The following is a 20,682-nucleotide window of genomic DNA, read 5'->3' as shown; positions in this document are numbered from 1 at the left end:
GCGTGTCCCCTTTCACAGCTTGAGGCAAAATGAGAAGTGCCTCCCTGCTCTACCTGCCCCTCTGCCACATCACCACACACCAATGCTGCTGGCAGAAAAGTTGCACCAATTTCCAGCAAGATTTGGAGAAAATCAGCACTGATGCTGGTGGGGCAGGTGGGGCACCTGTGGTGTGCTGCCTGGGGCGCTTCCACTGCCTGATGCAGCTGCGTCACCTCACCTCTTGTGTGGGCCAGCCCTGGAGAGGAACCATCCATTCCTAGAGTGTCCTTTAACCTGGGCTGACCATCCCTCAGGCGCTAGCATGATACTCTCAGGGTTGCTGACCTCACTTCCTCCTCCTCCTCTTTTATCTTGGGAGAGGAGACATTTTTGGTCTGTCTCTTCTGCAGAGATGAAAGAGCAAGCTAGTTAGCTCAGATCATGTATTTTCTTTAATAAACTTAGCTTACTTATGTATCTAAACTCAGAGGCTCGTTGTGACTGCATCCAGGGGCAAAGCTCCGCAAAGCAAGGATTCATTGTTAAGCTCAACTTCTGCTGATGCATTTGAACTCAAAATGCCATCAAGACAAGCATGTATAAAGCAGGTACAGATCAGTAATGTTTCTCCAGAGCTCTCTCTCACACTGCAGTTTTCATAGTAGTGCACTTGGAGAATAAAGACCTCCTTTGATCTATTCTACCTTTTTTTTTTTTTTTGGAAGAGTTTCCAAGGAGGTGATTGGGTTTTTAGTTCTGAGTTAGGAGCTCCTGGTGGGGTTCTTCAAATTATGCTTTCCTGTGGTTTTCTTGTAAAAGCAACTTCTTTAAAAACAACTTTTTAAAACAAGGTAGCTTCAGTGTAATTACTTACATAGCATTCCTTTCCAAGGGGTTCAGGAATGTTACTTTAGCTGTCAGAGGTGAGTACCTTTGATCAAAGTCTAGTGGTGGCTCTTGCCATATCTACTCTGACTAAACCAGTACTGTGATCACACAGAGAGGGAAGGAGAGGGAGATGAAAATATACCCTTCTGCCTAGTTTCATATATGGGGGCGATTCCCCCCTCCCCCAGCCTTCTTGAGCTTAAATCCTCAGACTGCCAATTAATTAAAACAAAGAAGAGTTATTGTTTGCCACCAATCCAGGTAAGATTCCCTTTAGCCCTCTAGGTTACCTTGATTTCTCATATAAAACTAAAGAAGAACAGAATGGGTTAGGCATGTAGGGCTTATCCACACAGGAGTTTATTATGGGTTTGAAGCTGCTGCTCTCTCCCCCCCATTCTCTCAGCAGCATCCTCACAATGTCCGCATCCAAATGGCAGCCTGCACTTTCCACCTATTAAATTCAGATTTTCCAATTTGCGCGATTGTGGATAACCCCAATAAGAGAAGAAAATTGCATGTTACCTGGCTGTGGGTGCAGTCAAGCTGTTTGTTTGTCTTACCCTATGTTTGATGTTTCACTGGGTGCCATCCAACGCTGCAACACTTACCGTATTTTTTGCTCTGTAAGATGCACCAGACTATAAGACTCACCTAGTTTTTGGAGGAGGAAAACAAGAAAAAAAAATATTCTGAATCCCCGAAGCCAGAACAGCAAGAGGGATTGCTGCGCAGAGAAAGCAGAGATCCCTCTTGCTGTTCTGGCTTCTGTGATAGCTGCGCAGCCTGCATTCGCTCCATAAGATGCACACACACATTTCCCCTTACTTTTTAGGAGGGAAAAAGTGAGTCTTATAGAGCAAAAAATATGGTAATTCCATTTTGCTTCCCGAAGGAAAATATGTAGCGTCTCTTTGTTTATAACAAAGAAAGGCTACATATTTTTGTTTTGCTCAGGATGGCTCTTGCACAAAACATCTGTATTAGAAATAAAATAAAACAAATTTGCCTGTTTCAGGTACAGGAGACAGGAAAGGAAAGGAAAGGAAAGGGGGAGTAGACGGAAGCAGGAGCCTTTCATACCAGTTCCTTGAAATCCTTGCCTGGCTTGGAGTGAAACACATATTTATTTATTAAGTTATTGACTGCTGTTCTTTGGTATGTTGCATTTTTTTTAAAAGTTTGTACAGGTACAGGAAAAGACATGCCTGCACACATGTCTAGAATGGACCTTGGTCAGGAAGTATTAATTGAGGGAAAGAGACAGCAACACACTCTGTGAATGCATCTCCTACAGCACCACCCATCAGTGTGGACGGGGAAACTTTGAGATAGAAGTCACAGGCATAAAACTGAAAGCACTAACATGTGGGCGAAGGTGCACAGGTGCACACATGGAGGCAGCAGCCTCCATACTCGTTAATGCCCTAGTGTGGATATATCCATAGACAGGCATTGTGGGTTTAAATTCATAAGCACATTAGGAAACAGAGGGGGAAACAGCATTACGTAGGAAATTGGAATCACTAGGTCTTCAAACACTTTTAGAAATGCCTTCCTAGAAAACGTTCAGTGCTGTAGGATTGATTAAAGTAGACCAGGCACATGCTTCCATAGGTTATGTGATTCTAATAGTTCTGAGCAACCTCTGTGAGGTTTGGGCACACGCTAGCTAGAGAACAAGGAAGCTTACTGGGCAATCCTCCTCCTTGCCATGTCAGTGGCCTTCAAAGTTCCAGTTTAGTGCCCAGATGATTCAGATCCAAAGCCCCATTCTTGAATAATGAAAAGCTGCCAGCACTGGTTGAAGCATTTTCCACCTTATGATGATGTTGGCCAAGTAATATTGTTTAAGAAGACAAGCGGCAAGAGCTTGCGAAAAAAATCAATCTGGGATGTTTATACCAATAACAGGTTTCCATTATCTGTACTAATGCAGACTCTCTTATTCAATTAGTTTTCTTGGCTAGTAAACTTACTGAGCATTTATTGAATCTGTTTCTAACCCACCCTTCATCAGCTGATCTCAGGACAGGATACAATGCAAACAAATATTCCATTAGAAGAATTTAAATAAAACAGCATCCAATAAAACAAATAAAGGCCAGGAGAAATACCATAATTAAAACCACCAATCTTTAGAGGTTCACACAGAGTGGGCGTCACACTTCTAGCATTAAAAATGACTGATTTAAATCTAATATCCTATGGATGCCTGGATGAGCAAATAAGTTTGTAATTGGTTCTGAAATGAGGGATGGGGCTGTTAGCACAAAATGTATATCAGAGGGAGGACATTTCAGAAATAGAGCTCATGGACACTTAAGTAGAGCTTCAACCCTAACCCCTTTAGAATAATGGAATCATAGAATTGTAGAGTTAGAAGGTACCCCCTGGGTCATCTAGTCCAACGCCCTGTGGTGCTACTTACCTGGTAGTGAGCCCATTGAATTCAATGGAACTTATTTCCGAGTATACGTGTTTTGAATTGTACTGCTAAAGACCTAACATATTATGCACACTGCTCCTCTCCCTCAAATAGGAGCTTTCAGCTGAAGGGTGGGAGCCCCATGGGAAAGATACGTGGTTGTCAGGAGGTGGAGCTCTCCTCTAGTTCTGTTCTTCTTGACTTCTGGTGGATCAGATTATGAGATTTTGTCTGTTCTCTCACTGTGTTTTCGTGCTGGTGACTAACTTACAATGTCCCAGTGGGTTCATGAGAACCCATGATCTCATAAGATGCTGAGAGTGTTGCCCTGCCACAATCTTTACATCTTAACTAAAAGCAGAAGGTTTGAAGAGGGGAGAGAGTGACAGTCTGGTGATGATCTCTTTGGTACAGGGCGTATCCGTGCTTCTTTAAGTGGAGCTGGCAGACTGCCCTCCTTCAGAAAGAGGCGTTTGGCTATATATAACAATGGGCCTAAGTTCTTCTTTCCTTGCAAGCTCTCTCAGCTATGAGGGACGTGGGTTTGAGTACAAATTGTTTCTGTTGCTGCTGCTGTCAATAATGTGCTATTTTACTGAGTCGCTGTACCACCTCCTAGGGAAGGGAGAGGAGACCTTTGATACTTTTGCACGCTTTATTCCAGCTAGTTGCTATGCCGGTGTGGCCTCCGTTTGCCATAGACCACAGGAATAAAGCTGATTTCTGAAAGGTAAAGGCTTTGTGCCTTTGCAGACTCGGTCTTCCCATATTAAAAATCATTATTCATAAAACGCCTCTTGTGATTTGTTGCTGTTCTTACTGCCCTTATTAGATGTGTTTTCAAAGCAGCTCTATATGCTGTAATGCTGAAAATTCCCCAATACAGGCCAATATAAGCCTTCATCACTTTTCATATGACTTCAAATTATTTAGGATACAGGCCTGCAAGTGGAGTTCCTTTGTTAGGAATAATACTGCGCTGATTGTTAAAAGAGTTCTGTAGAGCAGGCTTGCACTCCGCTTGAAGACTCAGGTTTGCAATGTTGGTGTACTCACTCCTAGATGCCCAGTTGGCAACGCTGTTTCTGTTTGTTTTTTTAAAGCCATGCTCCTACCTGGATAAGGAATGTCCTAGCCATGGTCATTCATACTTCAATCAGGCTAGATTATCATAAAGCTCTGTAGGACTGCCTTTGAAGTTTTTCTCAGAAACTGCAAGTGGTATAGAATGTGATTGCCAGATTGTTGACTCAGGTGTTCCTGAGTGAATATAATGGGGCCTATTTCACAGCAACCTCACTGGCTCTTGGTTGGTTTGCAGGTCTATGTCCAAGTGCTGGCATTGATCTTTTAAAGTCCTTTGTGGCCTGGGTATAGCTTGGTCCATAACCAACCTACCTCTACTGTGCTTTTAAGCGCCTTCTCAGATGCCCTGTTCCAAGTCCATCGACTATTGGCATTAAAGCAGAGGGCTATCCAGGATCCAACCATCCTGACAATGGAACCAAGAATAAGGAACTTCCACCTGGCTTTCTATACCTCCTCTATATACATCATTAGAGACTAGACTTCTAATGCAGTGCTTTTTTAGAAAGCCCTTTAGACTCTTGACTTTGGTATTTTCGTGTTTTGCTCCTCTCATTGGTTGTTTCCTGCTGCTGGATCTAATTAATTATCAGTTTCCTGTTGTGTCCCACTGTTTACTTTATGTGGTTTGGTTTATTTACTTCTGCAGCATGGAACATGTTAGCAGACCAGTAGACATGATGTAAATTTTTAATAAATAAAAATGCTTGTCATAGCAAAAACCTACAGCCAGATTGCAGCCTCTTCTGTAATATAGTCTTCAGGGCTTAGCTGCAATATATAAATTAAGCAGGCCATCTGAACTTTTTAAAAAACAAAAGGTGCAGTTCAACAGCACAACTCTATAACAGCATGGGGGAACAAACACCCATTGTGTTTGTCAGATTTGGCATACAGAATGCACTCCTTTTCTTTTTGTCCAGTTCTCTGCAAAGCACCCTGTATATAATGGCATATGCTTTTAGTAATATTTATATTAATATTTGTATTTTCCCCAATTGATTTATGCAGAAATGCTGTGGTCCAAATTGGATGTCATAAATTTTCATTTTTTATCACGGTGAACTGTTTCTTCAAATTATTATTATTTTGGAACTTTTATCCCATATATATATTGTATGTTGCAATCGTATTTTTGTGCTGATCATTCTGGCTTTTGGCTAGGACTGTAAAGTAAAGTGGGGTTGGGGGGAGCAGATATACATAATAAATAATGATGATAGCATTCCAGTAATAACACACTTTGTTAAATAAATAGTTTATGAAATGCTAAAATATGTGCATACTCATGAATACTGCCAAGCGCAGTCCATAACTCGGCTCCTGCCTGTGATAAAACTGACAGAGGAATTGACTAGCACAGATTTAACAGCTAAGTTGTTCTGCCCAAATTGTTTGTCTCAATGGGATGCCAGTTTTTTCACCCATTTCAGCTACATGGTCTTTCTCATACAGCTTTTCGGCTAGAAACCAGAACTAATTAACAGGTATGATATTGTATTACAGGTTTCTTTCTTTGTTAGATTTTGTCCAAAAAGAAAGAAAGAAAGAAAAAGACCCAGACATGCCTTACAAAGAATATATGCAAAATTTAAATGATACAATAAAATACAACTTACAACAAATTTAAACAAGCAATAATGTTTACAGCTAAATACCTTACACACAAATAATGCAACTTTCCCTGCACCTAAAAGCAAAAATCAGTCCCACAAATATTCCAGAAAGAACCCTCGCCCTCAGTTTACCTGGTAGAGAAGTGGGCAGGTACGATGGAAATCCTCACCCTTGATTGTCACCAACAGTCACCAGCAAACAGCAGCTCCTTATATGTTTCCCAAGCAGGGTGATGGTGCAGTGCAGACCCCATCATCCCAAATGCAGCTTTATAAACCTGTATCTGAATAAAGAAAAATCATACCTAACATTGGTCTAGTATTGCAATGTAACTGCTACAATTTTAGTGTATAAAGCAGTGGAACATTTCTGCAGGTTGTTGACTATTCACACATTATGGTAAACCACAGTTTATAGTTTTCCTTCCATACACCAGTCATACCCTCACGTATCATGGAAGAGGGATGGGAAAGAAGCCACAATCTATGCCTTGGTGTTGAGTCTGAACTGGGAATAATGGTTTGTTTTTGCTCCAAATAAACCATGATCTGGAGGCAGGAATTATTACTTAACGATCCTGGTTTGTTGGAAGAAAACAAGCCACAATCCTCAGTTTGAATGTAATGGTAAGCCAAGGATTGCAGTTCGCTTCCGCCCCATGCTAGCAGAAAGGAGCGAAATAGGCACAACCAGTTTGTTCATGGTAAACCATGGCAGTTTTGGAATGTGCCCTACATACTTGCTTTTCTTCTGTACTCAAACACATAGCACCAACAACAAGGGAGAGAAAAACCCTTGGTCATCCCTCTGGAACAAGGCTATCTGAAGAAACACCTCTGCCATAGAGGTATGTTTCTAGTACCTAGTGCTACAAAAGCACTGAGACTGCTGTGAGGCCTCCTAACCCTGTGCTTTGGAAAGTTTTTGAGTGGATAGACTATGATGATGATGATGATATCTTGGAGATGACATACATGGACAACAGCCTTGTGATGAGAAGGTATTACAGAGCGACTCAAAGACCATTCTCATTTGACAGAGAGCCCCTGAGAGGGAGATAGGTCAGACATTATGAAAGAAACAGATGTATGTAGGAAGAAGAATCTTAGGCCCTCCAGAGATGGATAGGCGGCGTGATCTGTTGAGGGATGAGGTTGTTGGGAAGCCCAGAGCCAGAAGGGAGTGGGAGTAGAAATATGGAAGAGAGAGCTGGGTTAAAGGGCTCCACAGTGATGATAAGCAATATGTGAGCAGGCTCTGTCATTCTTGGGCTTGTCTTCCTGCTGTAGCTTTTCTTGCCATCACAGCCGTGAACTCCAGTGATATGTAGACAAGACAGGGACAAATTACACCTAAATGCCAAAATATGTGGTCCCTTAGACGGGGGATACACACAACCCCACCCCCAACTTAGTCAACGTTAGAAGAGGAAGCAGAATCATGCTAGCTTTTCTCACTGACCAGCCACGTCCCTACAGCAGCTCTGTTTTTGGCCTCAATGTCAACAGGTCCCATATGAGTAGGACTCTTCCTTGGCCAATCAGAATCCCCCTTCAGGTAGAGCAGCCATATGTGCAAAGTGCCTGTTCTTACTGAAGCCAAATGTGCAGCCACCAGGCTGGCTGGCGCAGCTCTTCTCTTCCCCTTTCCCAGTTTGTTCATAGTGTTGTGTGTCTGAACACCCTTATTATCTCTTGCTTAGGAGCTGCTTAGCCTCCCATCGAGGTGCATCTTCTGGAATCCACTGTATCGGTTGTTTTCCGTTCCATCTTACATAGTTATTTTCTCGTAATTTACTCATTTCCTGTGCTTTGATACTGCCCTGTGCCCGAGTTCCCTAGGAGTTAAGTAGCATCTGAAATAATTCACAGGCTTGCCAAATCAGTTGAATAGAGCTATTAGTATAACATGTATTGACTTTGGGGAGAGGGAAAAAACAAAACCAGCCACCAGCAACCTGTATTTGTGCCAATTGTCTATAAGGCTTTTTTTTTTCTGGAAAAGCAAACTGATTGACTTCTTCTATTCTGAGAACTATAATTGTGGACTGCCTTGTTATTTTAGTTACTGCCAGTATATGGCAGTGTAACACTGCAGGGTTGGCAAGGATTCTTATGTTACATAACAGCAAGTCAGGGACGCCAGTTCCTTTCATCTTTTCATGTGTAAGAATTAAGGATGGGTCAGCTGTATGATTTCCTTTCTGAAAGCATGAAAATATAAGGCTGTGGGTGTTGGTGGGTTTTTTTTTTTGTGGCAGGAGAGGATGATTTTCTGCAACAATTTCGCTGCCTGCAACTTACACAAAGAAACAGATTTGCTTTTGTTAAATATTCATAAATACTAAATCAGTAGTTTTATTAAAATCAGTCATATCAGATTAATATGCATCCCTCCTCAAAATCTGGATTTTGCATCATTGCTTATTGGTGTTTTTTTTAATATTGACTGTAAAGGATAAGAATGTGCAAATATTTAGCACTGACAACTAAAACACAGAAACTTAAAAGCAGGATGGCCGTGATTCATTTGTACTTTAATGAAATTCAGTTAACATGGTTTTCACAAATATTGGAAACATGACACTAGTCCACAGCTGATGGACATATTGTGCTGCTTCTGTGGAGCCATTTGTGAAGGTCCTGCTGCAAACTTGGTATCTTTTATTGGAGATGACTAGCTGTTTATGAAGATTTTAATTGACTCATATCATATTATAGGTCAGCAGGACAATACCTGAAAGACAAGCTGGCATAACATTTCCCCCCCCTGCACTATGTTGGCATATTTCAGTCTTTCCAAAGACATATTCAGCCTGTTGCTGGAATTCTGGCACGACCACGATATATTTATTTATTTATAAAACAAACCTTTCAAAACAGTATGTTTTCAATAGCAAAACAAAATCCAAACTCTCTTTATCAAGCAAGACATTTTGGTTGGTGTAAAGCAGGAGCAGGAAGCTTGTGGCCCCCCAGATGTTGTTTGGCTGCAGATTCCCCATCCCTGGTCTGGCCTTATAGGAGCAAGTTCAGATTATGCCTATGAACCCACTTTGGGGGAAGGAGGCAGAGGATGTTAATCATCAGAGAAGAGAGGAATCGCTAGGTCCCATTCCAAAATGGTTTGACATTTGCCAAACATGGGAGTTGAGAGCAGCCTGGGGGGGGGGTGTCATTCCAGGCAGGGCCAGTGCAGCCATTAGGTGGGCTGAGGCTGCAGCCCTGGGGGCGCCCTGCCTGTACACGCCACCTCTGGCTCTGCTGTTGGGTGCGTTCTTGGCGATTTCACCAGAGATCTCACCCGAAATTGCTGAGATATCTCCTGATACCGGCGTTCCTTCTCTGGAGGCGGAAGGGTGGGTGATGCAGGCAGCAGGATCAGGTGCAGGTCTGTCTTAAGTATATGCAGCACTGGGGTCTGCCACGCGCGCCCTCCCCCCAGGTTGCCCAGTCCCAGGCACGCAGGAGGGCAGAGCCGGCCAGCCGCCTCAGTGTCTCACTGGCTCGGTCACCCCCGAACTTGTGGCTCAGAGCCAGTGGCGTAGCGTGGGGGGTGCAGGGGGTGCCAGCCACACCGGGCGCAACATTTTGGGGGGCGCACTCGCAGCTCTCTGCCCCTACCTGGCTCACTCCCACTTGCAGCGGCAGCAGCAGCAGCCTGGCGAATAGGGCGCGCGCGCGCAGGGCGCACGGAGTGGCAAAGGCGAAGGAGACGAGGCAGAGGCTGCGGGCTGGCGGAGGAAACAGGAGAGATTCAGATTGCAAGCAAGCCAGGACGCTTCGTCGGCTTGGGGAAAGCCCGGCGGGGGGCAAGGGCACGCGCCTCGCTTTGCTGGGCGCAGAGGTGGGGAGGGAAGAATCTCCACACGGACGTTGGGGAGCGCAGAGAGGAATCGGGGGGGCAGCTCCAGCCATCGCCCATCGCCAGCAGTGTCCGTGCCTCCTTCAGGGGGCTCCTCGGGGGGCTCCTTGAGGAATCCGGGCAGCAGGATCTTGGAGACGCTTTGCCTGCGAGGCAGCTGCCCACAACTCCCAGGGCCAGCCCGGGCTGCCAAGTGAGACCCCTGCTTCTTCGGAAATTTCTCCAAAGGCTTCATCCCGCCGACGGCAGTGGGGGCACCCAGGACCTCAGCTGGGCCCCAGGACAAGGGGTGATCCAATGTGCCCTTTTCAGCTTAGGCCAAAATTGGGGATCAGGGGCGGCGCACTCTGCGTGCCTGCAGCGGGGGTGGAGAGACGTACGATCAGAGAGTCATGGCTATGCCAGATGTTGGAGGCGGGCGAAGATCTGGCCAAGAAGGTGGCAGGGAGCTGCCTCTTTGGAGAAGGGAAACGTGTCCGGCGTTGGGGGGGGTGGAGCGGGGGCGCTGCTCTGGCCAACCTTACCGAGCGTGGAAAGGCTTTAGGGGGAGGGGTGCAAGGGGTCCTGATTGACTCTCCCTGCAGGGGGAGTGACCAGAGGCGCCTCCGATGGCTTCGCGTCCTGACGCCCTCCTGAAGTGGTAGGCGGCAAGAGGCAGACAGGTGGATTGCCGTCTACTCTTTGGCCGCGCCAGAAACGTGGTGAGCGGGCGCAACATCTGGGGGTTAGGGTTAGGGGGCGCAAATCCACGGGTTAGGGGGCGCAAATTACTTGCCTTGCCCCGGGTGCTGACAACCCACGCTACGCCACTGCTCAGAGCCCCCCGCACAGAAGAGCCTGCCGTGGTGCTCCGACCGACAGACAGGCTCTTCCCCGGACTCAACTTTCAGGCCCTGGACTCTCGGTCTGGCTCCCCTGAGAGCCCGCCGAGCAGGTGCCCCACACCCTTAGCGCCTATGGGTAAGACGGCCCTGATCAGGTGTTGCGGTGCTGGTGGCGGCCATCGCTGCAGCAGCAGGGCAAGGCAGTACTTCCTCTTTCACCTCAAGTGGCGAACCAGGACGTGCCACCCCTGATCTATGGTCTTGACTAGGCCTCTCTGAGTTGTGGAACTGTGGTGAAGTGAGGTGAGCATAGCATGGAATAGAATTGGCGAGGAAGACTCCTTAGAGAGTGCAAACCATTAATTTGAGTACCACTTCCTATGGAAGCCTCTGTAGTTGCACCCTTGGAGCAGCAACTCCATGCACATTTTGTAACTTGGGTCGTGGCTCCTCACTCTTCATGTGAAACCTAGTGGCTCTCATTGCACCTAAACTGCACTTCTTTAAGAGCATGAAACACGCTAAATAAAATGTAAAAGTATATTTAAACATTAATTACAAATATGTCCAGAGAGACAAGCTTCTAGTTGCTGCAGCTAAGGTACCTAAGTATATTTTAATTTTTGAGAGTTGGGGAAGTAGTGTCAGAATTAATTGGGAAAATAGAAACCATTGACATTGTAGTAAGCAAAATGAAAGCTTTATTATCTGGGCTTAGAAACAGTATGTGGGCTTTGGATTTATCGTGCAGAAACAGAAGAAATTCAATTTTTAGGGACAAAGCTCAGAGAATAAATCTTTAATATAATTAATGCATCAGCAACACATTTGGATAATCAGAATTTATAATATTATTGAAGAACTTGGTCATATTTCATCATTGTATACAGTAATTGTCATAGTGGGGGGAAATTAACCATCCTTATTTATTCATTAATTTTCTATCCTGTGCTGTCCCAGTAAATAATAAATTTTTGAACATTCTAGCATAACTCAAGTTGAGTGAAGGATCCTCAATTTTTTCCCCTGAAAAAGAAAAAGCTTTATTGATAGTTTGCAGAAATAGAAATAGATGAAATGGTAAAGGCGACAATGGCAAAATGGGTCATAGATATTGGTTACAACATAGAATTGTCCGTATTGGAAAAATTATGGGGGGAAACCATAAATTTCTCTGCCTGTTATCTTATTAAGGAAAACCTACAAAAGATGATGTACTGTTGGTACTTGACACCCAGCGAATTAGTGGAAATGTATTTTTAAAAAGGGTCTAATTTAGGGTGGAAGTGCCACAAGATGGAGGGAACCCTGATCCATATGTGGTGGTTGTGTAAATATGTTAGAGAGTATTGGGAAATGATCCACACAGAATTTAAAAAATATTCTAAAACCCACATTTCCCAAAAGACCAGAGGCTTTTCTATTAGGGTAATGACATTCCAAAAATTGCATATTTTTCTGTATGCAACTGCTGCAGCTAGAATAGTATATGCCAAAAAGTGGAAAGAGGAAGAAATAACCACAAAGGAAATTTGGTAGAACAAATTGATAGAATACAAAGAATTAGTAACCATGACCGCAAAACTAAGGATGATTTAAAGACAAGAGAAGAGTGGAAGTGTTTTGGAGATTATTTTAGAGGATACAATATACAATTTAATCTACAAGTAGGAGTTAACATATGAGCAGTGGATAGCATCAAAAGAGGAAGACTTGAAGTGATAATGGGTGAAATATCAGGATATGCAGCAGATCAAGATTTCCCTAGAATACCACAGAGAGATGGATTGGGAAGTCTTAGGAAAAGAGATAAGTGATGGATACTGTACAATGTGTGCATAAAAGCTGTTAAAATTTAATAAATAAAAGTTTGAAAAAGAAGAAGAAGCTTTCGGTGATAAACCCATATACCAAAGAAAAGAAATAGGTTTTTTTTCCAAAAAATTTTTTTTACATATCTGTTCCTTGATTTTGTATGCGTGTGCGCGAACAATCTTCAGTTTCATTCATTCATTGATGCAGCAGGTAGAAGAATCTGAGGAAAGTGAGATGCTGGAGAAATAGAAGGCTGTGTTATATAAAGGCTGTGTCACCATTCTGCAGGAACAATGTCTTTGGTAGACAGCCAGATTTCACACCTGTGGCAAATGCCTGAAAATGTTAGTATTCTTCAGCACTTATTTCCAACATCACATCTTAGGAGCACTGCCTCTTTAATAATCTAGTCAAATACAGTAAAACAGCTATAATCACTAACATTACTAGCTTTGACTCTTTTAGCCACAAGACCTGAAGCAATATGAATTGGTTGTTTAACAGTGTTGCTGCAAATCACTGTTTTTAAAAAGCATTTCATTCATCATTCTGAAAAAGAAAATGTTTCATTTTCTCAGTCCATTTCCCCTCCCCCAGTTCCTAGTTTTTCTCTTTGTTGGGCCTCTGGATAAAAAAAAAGTGTGTTCAGAACAAAACAGATTCCTCATTATTCCACACCTTCTGAATTTCACATCTCTAGGCATCTTACAATAAACTGTCACACGGAGCAATGCAGAGCATTTAAATTTTATATTTAGTTACAGCTGGACCTGTTGGTTTAGCTTAAGTGTGTTTGGATTGGGATCACTACTCATAATGGTGCAGAAAGATGATGCTGTGCACACTTTGTCATGTGGTTTATTCATCAGCAATTTGTCACTTTTACATTTTCTACCTGGGGGTTTTTCACATGCATATTTTACTGCTTTTTGTTGCAAAGCCTTGAGTAACTAATACCAGGGGAAGTATTATTATTATTATTATTATTATTATTATTATTATTAGCCTTTCTCTTCCCCAAGGCAGAAACTGTACAGGCATGATATGTGCATGTGTGTACTGAGGGGGTGAGGAGATATGTGACCCTAGAAATCAGCAATTTCCTATACAATTGGTCACAATAGCATTCCTATTTCTTAAAGCAAATTAACACCTGTTTTCCCTGAACCTTCTGGGCAGGTACTATCTGAGTTCTGTACAACTGTGCTTGGTAGCAGTTGCTGCACTCCCACATTTCAGAGAAACCATTGCTGATATTTCATCTCTCTGGATATGAGTTGTTGGGTGCCTTTTCCCTTTCCTCCTTCAGTGGCAGAATGCACACACAAAGTGCTAATGCTTCCACGGTTTAATCAAACAGTTGTGTACTCTGCACTGCTGCGAAACCCCTGATGACTCACTGTTGCCATCCTCACATTATGCAGACAGACATTCCAAACAAGAATAAAATAAAAGCCGCAACAGAAGACAGCAAAATAGGAAATGGGATGCTAAGTAAAATAGAACACAAAAAATATTATACTTGCTAATTGCCTGCCTTCAATGCTGGTTTATATTTTTAAACCTCATCGACTAATAATTTGCACTTGAATCAACACAATTTTTGTACCGCTTAGGGTGATGATTTTTTTTTAAAAAATGTGAATATTCAGTTGAGGGAATTCTAGGAGAGAAGGGGAAATTATATATCTTTTCCTTTTCCTTTTGGTAGGAGAGCCAGGGCGAGGGGTGTGTGTGTGAACCAGATAGCTACAGGCTAGTTAGCTTATACAACATCCAGGCCAGTATCCTTGAAAGGGGCCGCACTTAAGAAACTATGTATAGAGACCATACTTTTATAAGGAAAATGCTTGCACACAAGCAATTTTGCATTAGTATTTTATACTAATGGTATAAAATTGGTCACTTACTATGTAGATGAATTCAACTTTGGGGTCAATTTGCAATTTATGTTACTGTCCTTATGCAGCCTTTCTCAACCTTGGGTCCCCACAAGTTCTTGAACTACAGCTCCCATCTTCCCTGACCACAGGCCATGTTGGCTAGGAATGATGGGAGTTGTAGTCCAACAACACCTGGGAACCCGAGGTTGAGAAAGGCTGGTCCTATGTGTGACTGGTGTGTCTTGCTACATGGATTGCATTGCGTTCCTGTTTTGACTGATCTTTGAACTCCAGTAAAAGCTGTGTTTTATGCAAAACCTTCTTTATGTGAGTAGAAAGCTAGCAAGTACAATTATGACACATGATGAATTGATTGATGACTCATCCGCCACAAATATGCTGTAGTTTGGGAAGGAAATGAACACATCTGATCCGGAGGATTTTGTGAATCATCCCTTAGGCCATAAGGTGTTTTGGAACCCTGTGAAAGGGATTCCGTTAGGTGACTGGGACAACCTGCAATGATGTTGTATGATTGATAGGTGAACTGCTCCACCCACCTGCCAGAGTTGGTGTTACGGGAGCCAAAAAAGATTCCCCAACCCTGTGTTAGGGAATTTCCAGGTGGATCTTGTCTTTCAGTGCCATATTTGCTTTAACCTTGATTCAGTGTCAGTGATGTTTTGGCTCGATTTGGTGCTGATGATATCAAATCTCATGTTTATCACTTTAGATATGGAAGAGTCCTTAGTTTAGTGATAGTGTCACTGCATACTTGTTTCTTCCCTGGCATTTTTAAATAAAAGTATTTTGGGCCCCGGAGAGCTTTTTCCAATCACGAATACTATGTACTGGAGAGATTCATTGCTTTATTTATTTTACTGCTTTATAAAAATGCATTTATGCCAGCTTTGTGCCCCTGTCAAGGTGTACACTATTGCAGCATAGTACAGAAGCAATAGAATTATTGGTATAAAGCATCTCTTAATTAAATGTAAAGAAAAAGATGTGTGTTATGTTCAAGCCTCGAGGGAAGTAAGAGGGTCACAAAACAATATTGCTGTAGGTAGTAAGGTAGCCTTGCTAGTAAACATCACTTTAAAAAAAAAAGTTAAAATACTATGGGTATTATAAGGAAGAGGAGCAGAGGTGGAGGAGCCACCGGCCATGGAAGCTGAGCCTGTAACGTGTGATGGTGCCAAGTGGTTGTGCCATGTCGGAGGAGACAGGAACGTGGTGGCAACTTAGCTCCTCCCTCTCCTGCAGTGGAGGGGAAGCAATCTCCAGTCCACGGTGGTGGCAGCAGGAAAAGGAGGAGCCACCAGTCATGGAAGCCAAGTTGCTATGTGATGCCCAGAGACCCTGCATGCAACGGTGTCACGCCTGATGTCTGGGCATTGCGTGACGTTGTGATGTTGTGCACGCACGACCGTCCCATCCACCCCCATCTCATTCCCAAGTCAACGCTTCTGCAAGGAATTGATAATCTAGGATGGAAAACACATTATTCCACTTGCAAGAGTGCAAAGAAGCAGTGATATCCCTGTAACTAATGCAGAGCTTTGAGAAGAAACACCTGAATCCTGTGTCGCGACTGAGTGAGAACTCCCCAATTACTGTGAACACATACATGCAATTATCAATTGCAAAGCGTTCTGATTTTTTTAAAAAAAAATTACTACAGCATAAAACCAGTGGTACACAAATGAGAATGTTGTGATGGTATCACAAGGCAGCCTGCAGTGCAGTACCCTCAGCTGGCTTGGGCAGGCTTCACAGATCAGCCATTAGCACAAATCCTTTAGTGAGGAAAGAGGAATGTGTAGAAAACAGAATAATCACAAAGGGCTATACAAAGAAAATTGGTAGGGGAGGGCAAAGAGGAGTTTAGCAGGTGTAGTGACAATCTGCCCCAGATGCCTGGTCTGTAGTTTCAGGTGTTGCTGCTGATCGCTTACCCCCACCCCAGCCCTGATGTCACATGTTTCCTTACCTTTGAAACCCTATTCTCGTGGGGTCTAGGTGAGGTTTGACCCATTAATGCATTTTTATTTTTTAACTTCTCCATGCTGCCTCCCTGTGCAGTGTGTCCCACAGTGTGAGTTAATGTAGTTTTTGAGAATAGGCTTGAAAATTAGCTTGATGTGCTGCTTGCAGTGCCCCTTCTCACGTATTGCATGCTTGACCTGCGTAGAGCCAGCATACAGAAGCTGTAGGCATTAGAGAAATCATTTTTCTACCTGCAGTCATAAAAAGAACACAGCACTGCATTGCTTGCAGCCCAGCAATTGACTTTGTCTGTGGTTCTGCCTCTAAGCAGAGCTAATTCAAAGTTACAGCACCACCTACCGTTGGAGATTATCATTTGAAAGTGGCTGCTGTGATTCCTTGTTTAAATCTTGCTTGTTGCCCAAATCTCCCCATGCATCGTGAAAACCTGAAGGATGCAAAACCTAAAAGAGAATCTTCCTTCCTTCCTTCCTTCCTTCCTTCCTTCCTTCCTTCCTTCCTTCCTTCCTTTCTTTCTTTCTTTCTTTCTTTCTTTCTTTCTTTCTTTCTTTCATGTTCATACTGTATATCTAAATAGAAAAGTAAGAGTCTGCAATCCATTTGTTGAATGGATGCAATTCAATGTAGGGAGGAAATGCATTCCAAAGAAAAGGAGTCCAGGAGAAAAGAAATATGACTTCCAATGAACTTTGTGTGTACATCTCTTTTATACTGACTAGCAGCAGTGTACACTGAAAAAACAGTCTTTCTATTAACCTCCAACATGTATTAAACCGTGATTGTAGTTACTTGTGGTGAAGGAAAGATAGATACTCTGCATGTGGTCAATCTGCTCTTTACTCTGCATATTCCATGGGTTGTAAAACAAAATTCAAGGCCTTGGCTCTGATGAATAGTGACTCAAATTAATGATCTGCTGCTGTGAGCCAAATGTAATGTTAACTGTTAAAGCCCTGTACAGCCAAGGGCCTGGATACTTGTGGAATCTCCTTTTCCCACCCACGGACCTGCCCATACATTGAGATCTTTGGAGGAGGCTCTCCTGGTTGTGTGCTACAGCCTCCCGAAGTTCACAGTCTGGCATTCTGAAGAAACTTCTCCATAGTGGGGCCTAAATTATAGAATTCCCCTCACCTCTGAAATAAAGGAGGGAGCTCTTACGAATTTTCAGTGCCTGCTAATGTCTTATCTGTTCACTTGGGCAATTGATGGATATTAGTACTGATCTTGAGGTCATAAGTTACGGTCTCCTGGTTTTATTGCTGGAATTTCTTATTGTGTTTTTAATATGCTGATAGTATCACAGCCCTCTCTTAGATTTCTTTTAGTAATGAATAATGGATAATAAATATTTTAAATGAAATAAATACAAATTAAGCCTCTTCTGATAATAAGGTTGCTGAGTATCATAAAGGCACACCGAAATGGGACTTTCAGCTTTTCTGACTATCACAGACTGGGTGCTCCAGTTGTACACACCTGATAGGTATGAAACCCCAGTGGTGTGTTGCTGTGGAGTGGCTTCCTCCAGTAAGTGTGAGGATTGCCTGAGGGGAAAGCCTCCAGCTGAGCACGCTCTTAAGTGATGCCATCTGAAAGGATTGCCCTTAAGTTGGGGAGCATTATATAAAGCAGCACAGAACAGGAGTTAACCCTCTCTTATAAGGGTGGACATTTATTTGGTCCACTTGGGGGGGGGGGCAGACAGGAAATATTTCTTGTATATATTGGTGATTCTGACTGCACTCACATCGATGTTGTTTTTGAACAGAGACTACTTGGGAGCGGCCAAGCAGTGTGCCTGGGACACCAAAGAGCCCTGTGACACAGAAGAACTCCTTGCCTACAGGTAGGGGGCACATTAGGCGGCGTGCATTAGAGTTCCTGAAATAAACACACATACACTCTTCACGGTTTGTACCGAAGTGGCTAATACCTGTGACATCTCCATTGCCTGGTATTCAAAGTGGTGCTTGGAGCGTAGTGCATGGCGCTTCCTTGGTCAGGTTATGGCACATGAAGGACATATTTTTTTCTATACTCCTGGGAGCTTGTCTTGGCTACCAACCATGTGCTTATATAAGTCTATGATTCTGATCTTTGAGAGCCAACTGCAGATTTTAGCAATGAGAAAGGTGAGGGGATGCTTCTAGATCAGTCATTAATTTCTTTCTAACATGCAATTCTGGTTTTGTTTTTACAAATAGTGTCACAGCATCCTATCCTTTCTGAGTAAGAGAATGGTAATACACCCAAAGTCCCCTACAATATGTGTGTGTGGGGGGGATCCTGATAAGCTAAAATTGATGAATTACAGGTCGGCGGTTCAAATCCCCGCAACGGGGTGAGCTCCCGTTGCTCAATCCCTGCTCCTGCCAACCCAGCAGTTTGAAAGCATGCCAGTGCAAGTAGATAAATAGGTACCGCTCCGGCGGGAAGGTAAACAGCGTTTCCGTGTGCTGCTCTGGTTTCGCCAGAAGCGGCTTAGTCATGCTGGCCACATAACCCGGAAAAACTGTCTGCGGAAGCGGACAAATGCCAGCTCCCTCAGCCTTTAAGGCAAGGTGAGTGCCGCAACCCCAGAGTCGTTCGCGACTGGACTTAATTGTCAGGGGTCCCTTTACCTTTAGCTTTACAGTAATATGAATGTACTAGAGGATGCTGTCCCCACCTGCTATGCCTTCTAGCCCTTGGTCAACCCTCTTTACTAAGCCTCTTTCCCTGTCCCCACATTTCACCCAGTCCTTTGCTCAGCTTGCCCCAAAGACACACCCCGTTCTGTCACAGCTTGCTAAATATTTAATGGAGAGGTGGGTGCTTTAGAGAGCCATTGCCAAACCGTTCTCTGAAGTGCCTCCTACCCTCCTTTAAATGTCACTCCAGATATTGGGGGGGGGGGGGTAAAGTTTATTTCTATTTTATTTTATTTTATAATGTATATAAAACAGAGAGAACAGTTATAACAACAGACAAAAAGTAAACGATGAAAAACGAAACTATAAAATAGGCACATAGAGTGAGTGGTTGTACATGAGTTAAAATAACAAAATCGCAAGTAAAGACTATCAACTTTTATCAGATCATAAAAGTACAGTTCCAGATTTCCCAGGCTTGTGACGAGGGCTGCCTTGAAAATGACGGTTCCGCTGTATATGTCATAAAGGAATGCCAAATCATATTAAAAGTGTCTGGAGGTTCTAGTCCTTGTCAAAATCTCAAATTATGTCTGATTTTCTACATTATTGTATACCTATATTCCAGAGTGAGCAGAACCAAGCACCCAGTGTATGATTTTGGGCTGTTCTCCATTGAGTTGCATTTACTATTTGTGCTGCCAAGACCAAATATTTTGGCAATATATTTACATTGGTATCATAAAAAAATACTCAGTAATCCTAATTTTGGACAAACAATTGTTTCCTTAATTATATTTATCATTTCTGTCAGAATTAAATTCCAAAAATCTTGCACCAACTGACAATTCCCACCATAAATGATAATACATACCAAGTTCATTGCAGCCCCTCCATATTGTTATATGGTGATATAGAAGAAAACATTTTTTTGAGATTTGCAGGGGAGTGTGATACTACCTGTTAAGAGGTTTTCCATAAGCAAACTGCAAACAGATTTTAAGGAGCGCAATTCCCATATATTTTTTCCTGGTCTTTGGGAAGAATTTGTGTGGCAGCATCTAGTTCCCATATCTTTTAAAGGGGTTCCATATATCCGTAAGCTATATTATGCAATATAGAATACAGTTTAGAGATTCATCCTTTCCCCTCTCTACCCATTGTTCTTAATAAATTTTCAAGTTGTGTTAAGGCTCTTCAAGCTTTTGTTTTTACATGTTCTTTTATAATACTCCAGAGATGTATAATGGCAGGGAAGGAGGCTCAGAGAATGGTTTGCCAAGCCATCCTTCTTCAGGGTCTTCTACCCGCCTTTAAACATTGCTCCTTCCTCATCTGCTCCCCTGACTCGCCACCACCCATGCTGCTTGCTCGTTCGCCTGCCTGTTGTTCTATCATCATGCTGTAGTTGGTGTGACTGCCTGTTGGCGGCTATGGAAACTACAGTGTGATGACAGTTTTACTTTCAAAAATATAGAGACATACTGAATTTTATTGCATAAATTTCTTGAGATACTCTGATATTTCATTTAAAGTGGAGTTGCCTGACCTTGCTGAAAAGTTTACGGAGGCTTGTGTTTTTAACATACTGTATTTTTCGCTCTATAAGACGCACTTTTTCCCCCTCCAGAAATTAAGGGGAAATTTGTGTG

General features: G+C 43.0%; 1 protein-coding gene across 5 annotated transcripts in view; it reads left to right on the top strand.

Moving 5' to 3' along the window:
• The window catches only part of GAS7 (growth arrest specific 7), a 135,757-nt gene that overhangs the window by 78,586 nt on the left and 36,489 nt on the right, over positions 1-20,682 (top strand). For all 5 annotated transcript variants that reach the window (XR_014560975.1, XM_083725902.1, XM_083725903.1 and 2 more), the window contains exon 3: positions 18,169-18,246. Coding sequence is in view for 4 of the 5 variants with exons in the window: in XM_083725902.1 (XP_083582028.1) it covers positions 18,169-18,246 (78 nt within the window). In the remaining variant the exon portion in view is untranslated. The remainder of the gene's footprint in view (positions 1-18,168; positions 18,247-20,682) is intronic.

This window comes from Podarcis gaigeae (genome assembly GCF_964106915.1).
Source record: "Podarcis gaigeae genome assembly, chromosome: 2".
NCBI lineage: Eukaryota > Metazoa > Chordata > Lepidosauria > Squamata > Lacertidae > Podarcis > Podarcis gaigeae.
This window is presented reverse-complemented; position numbering and strand designations above follow the sequence as displayed.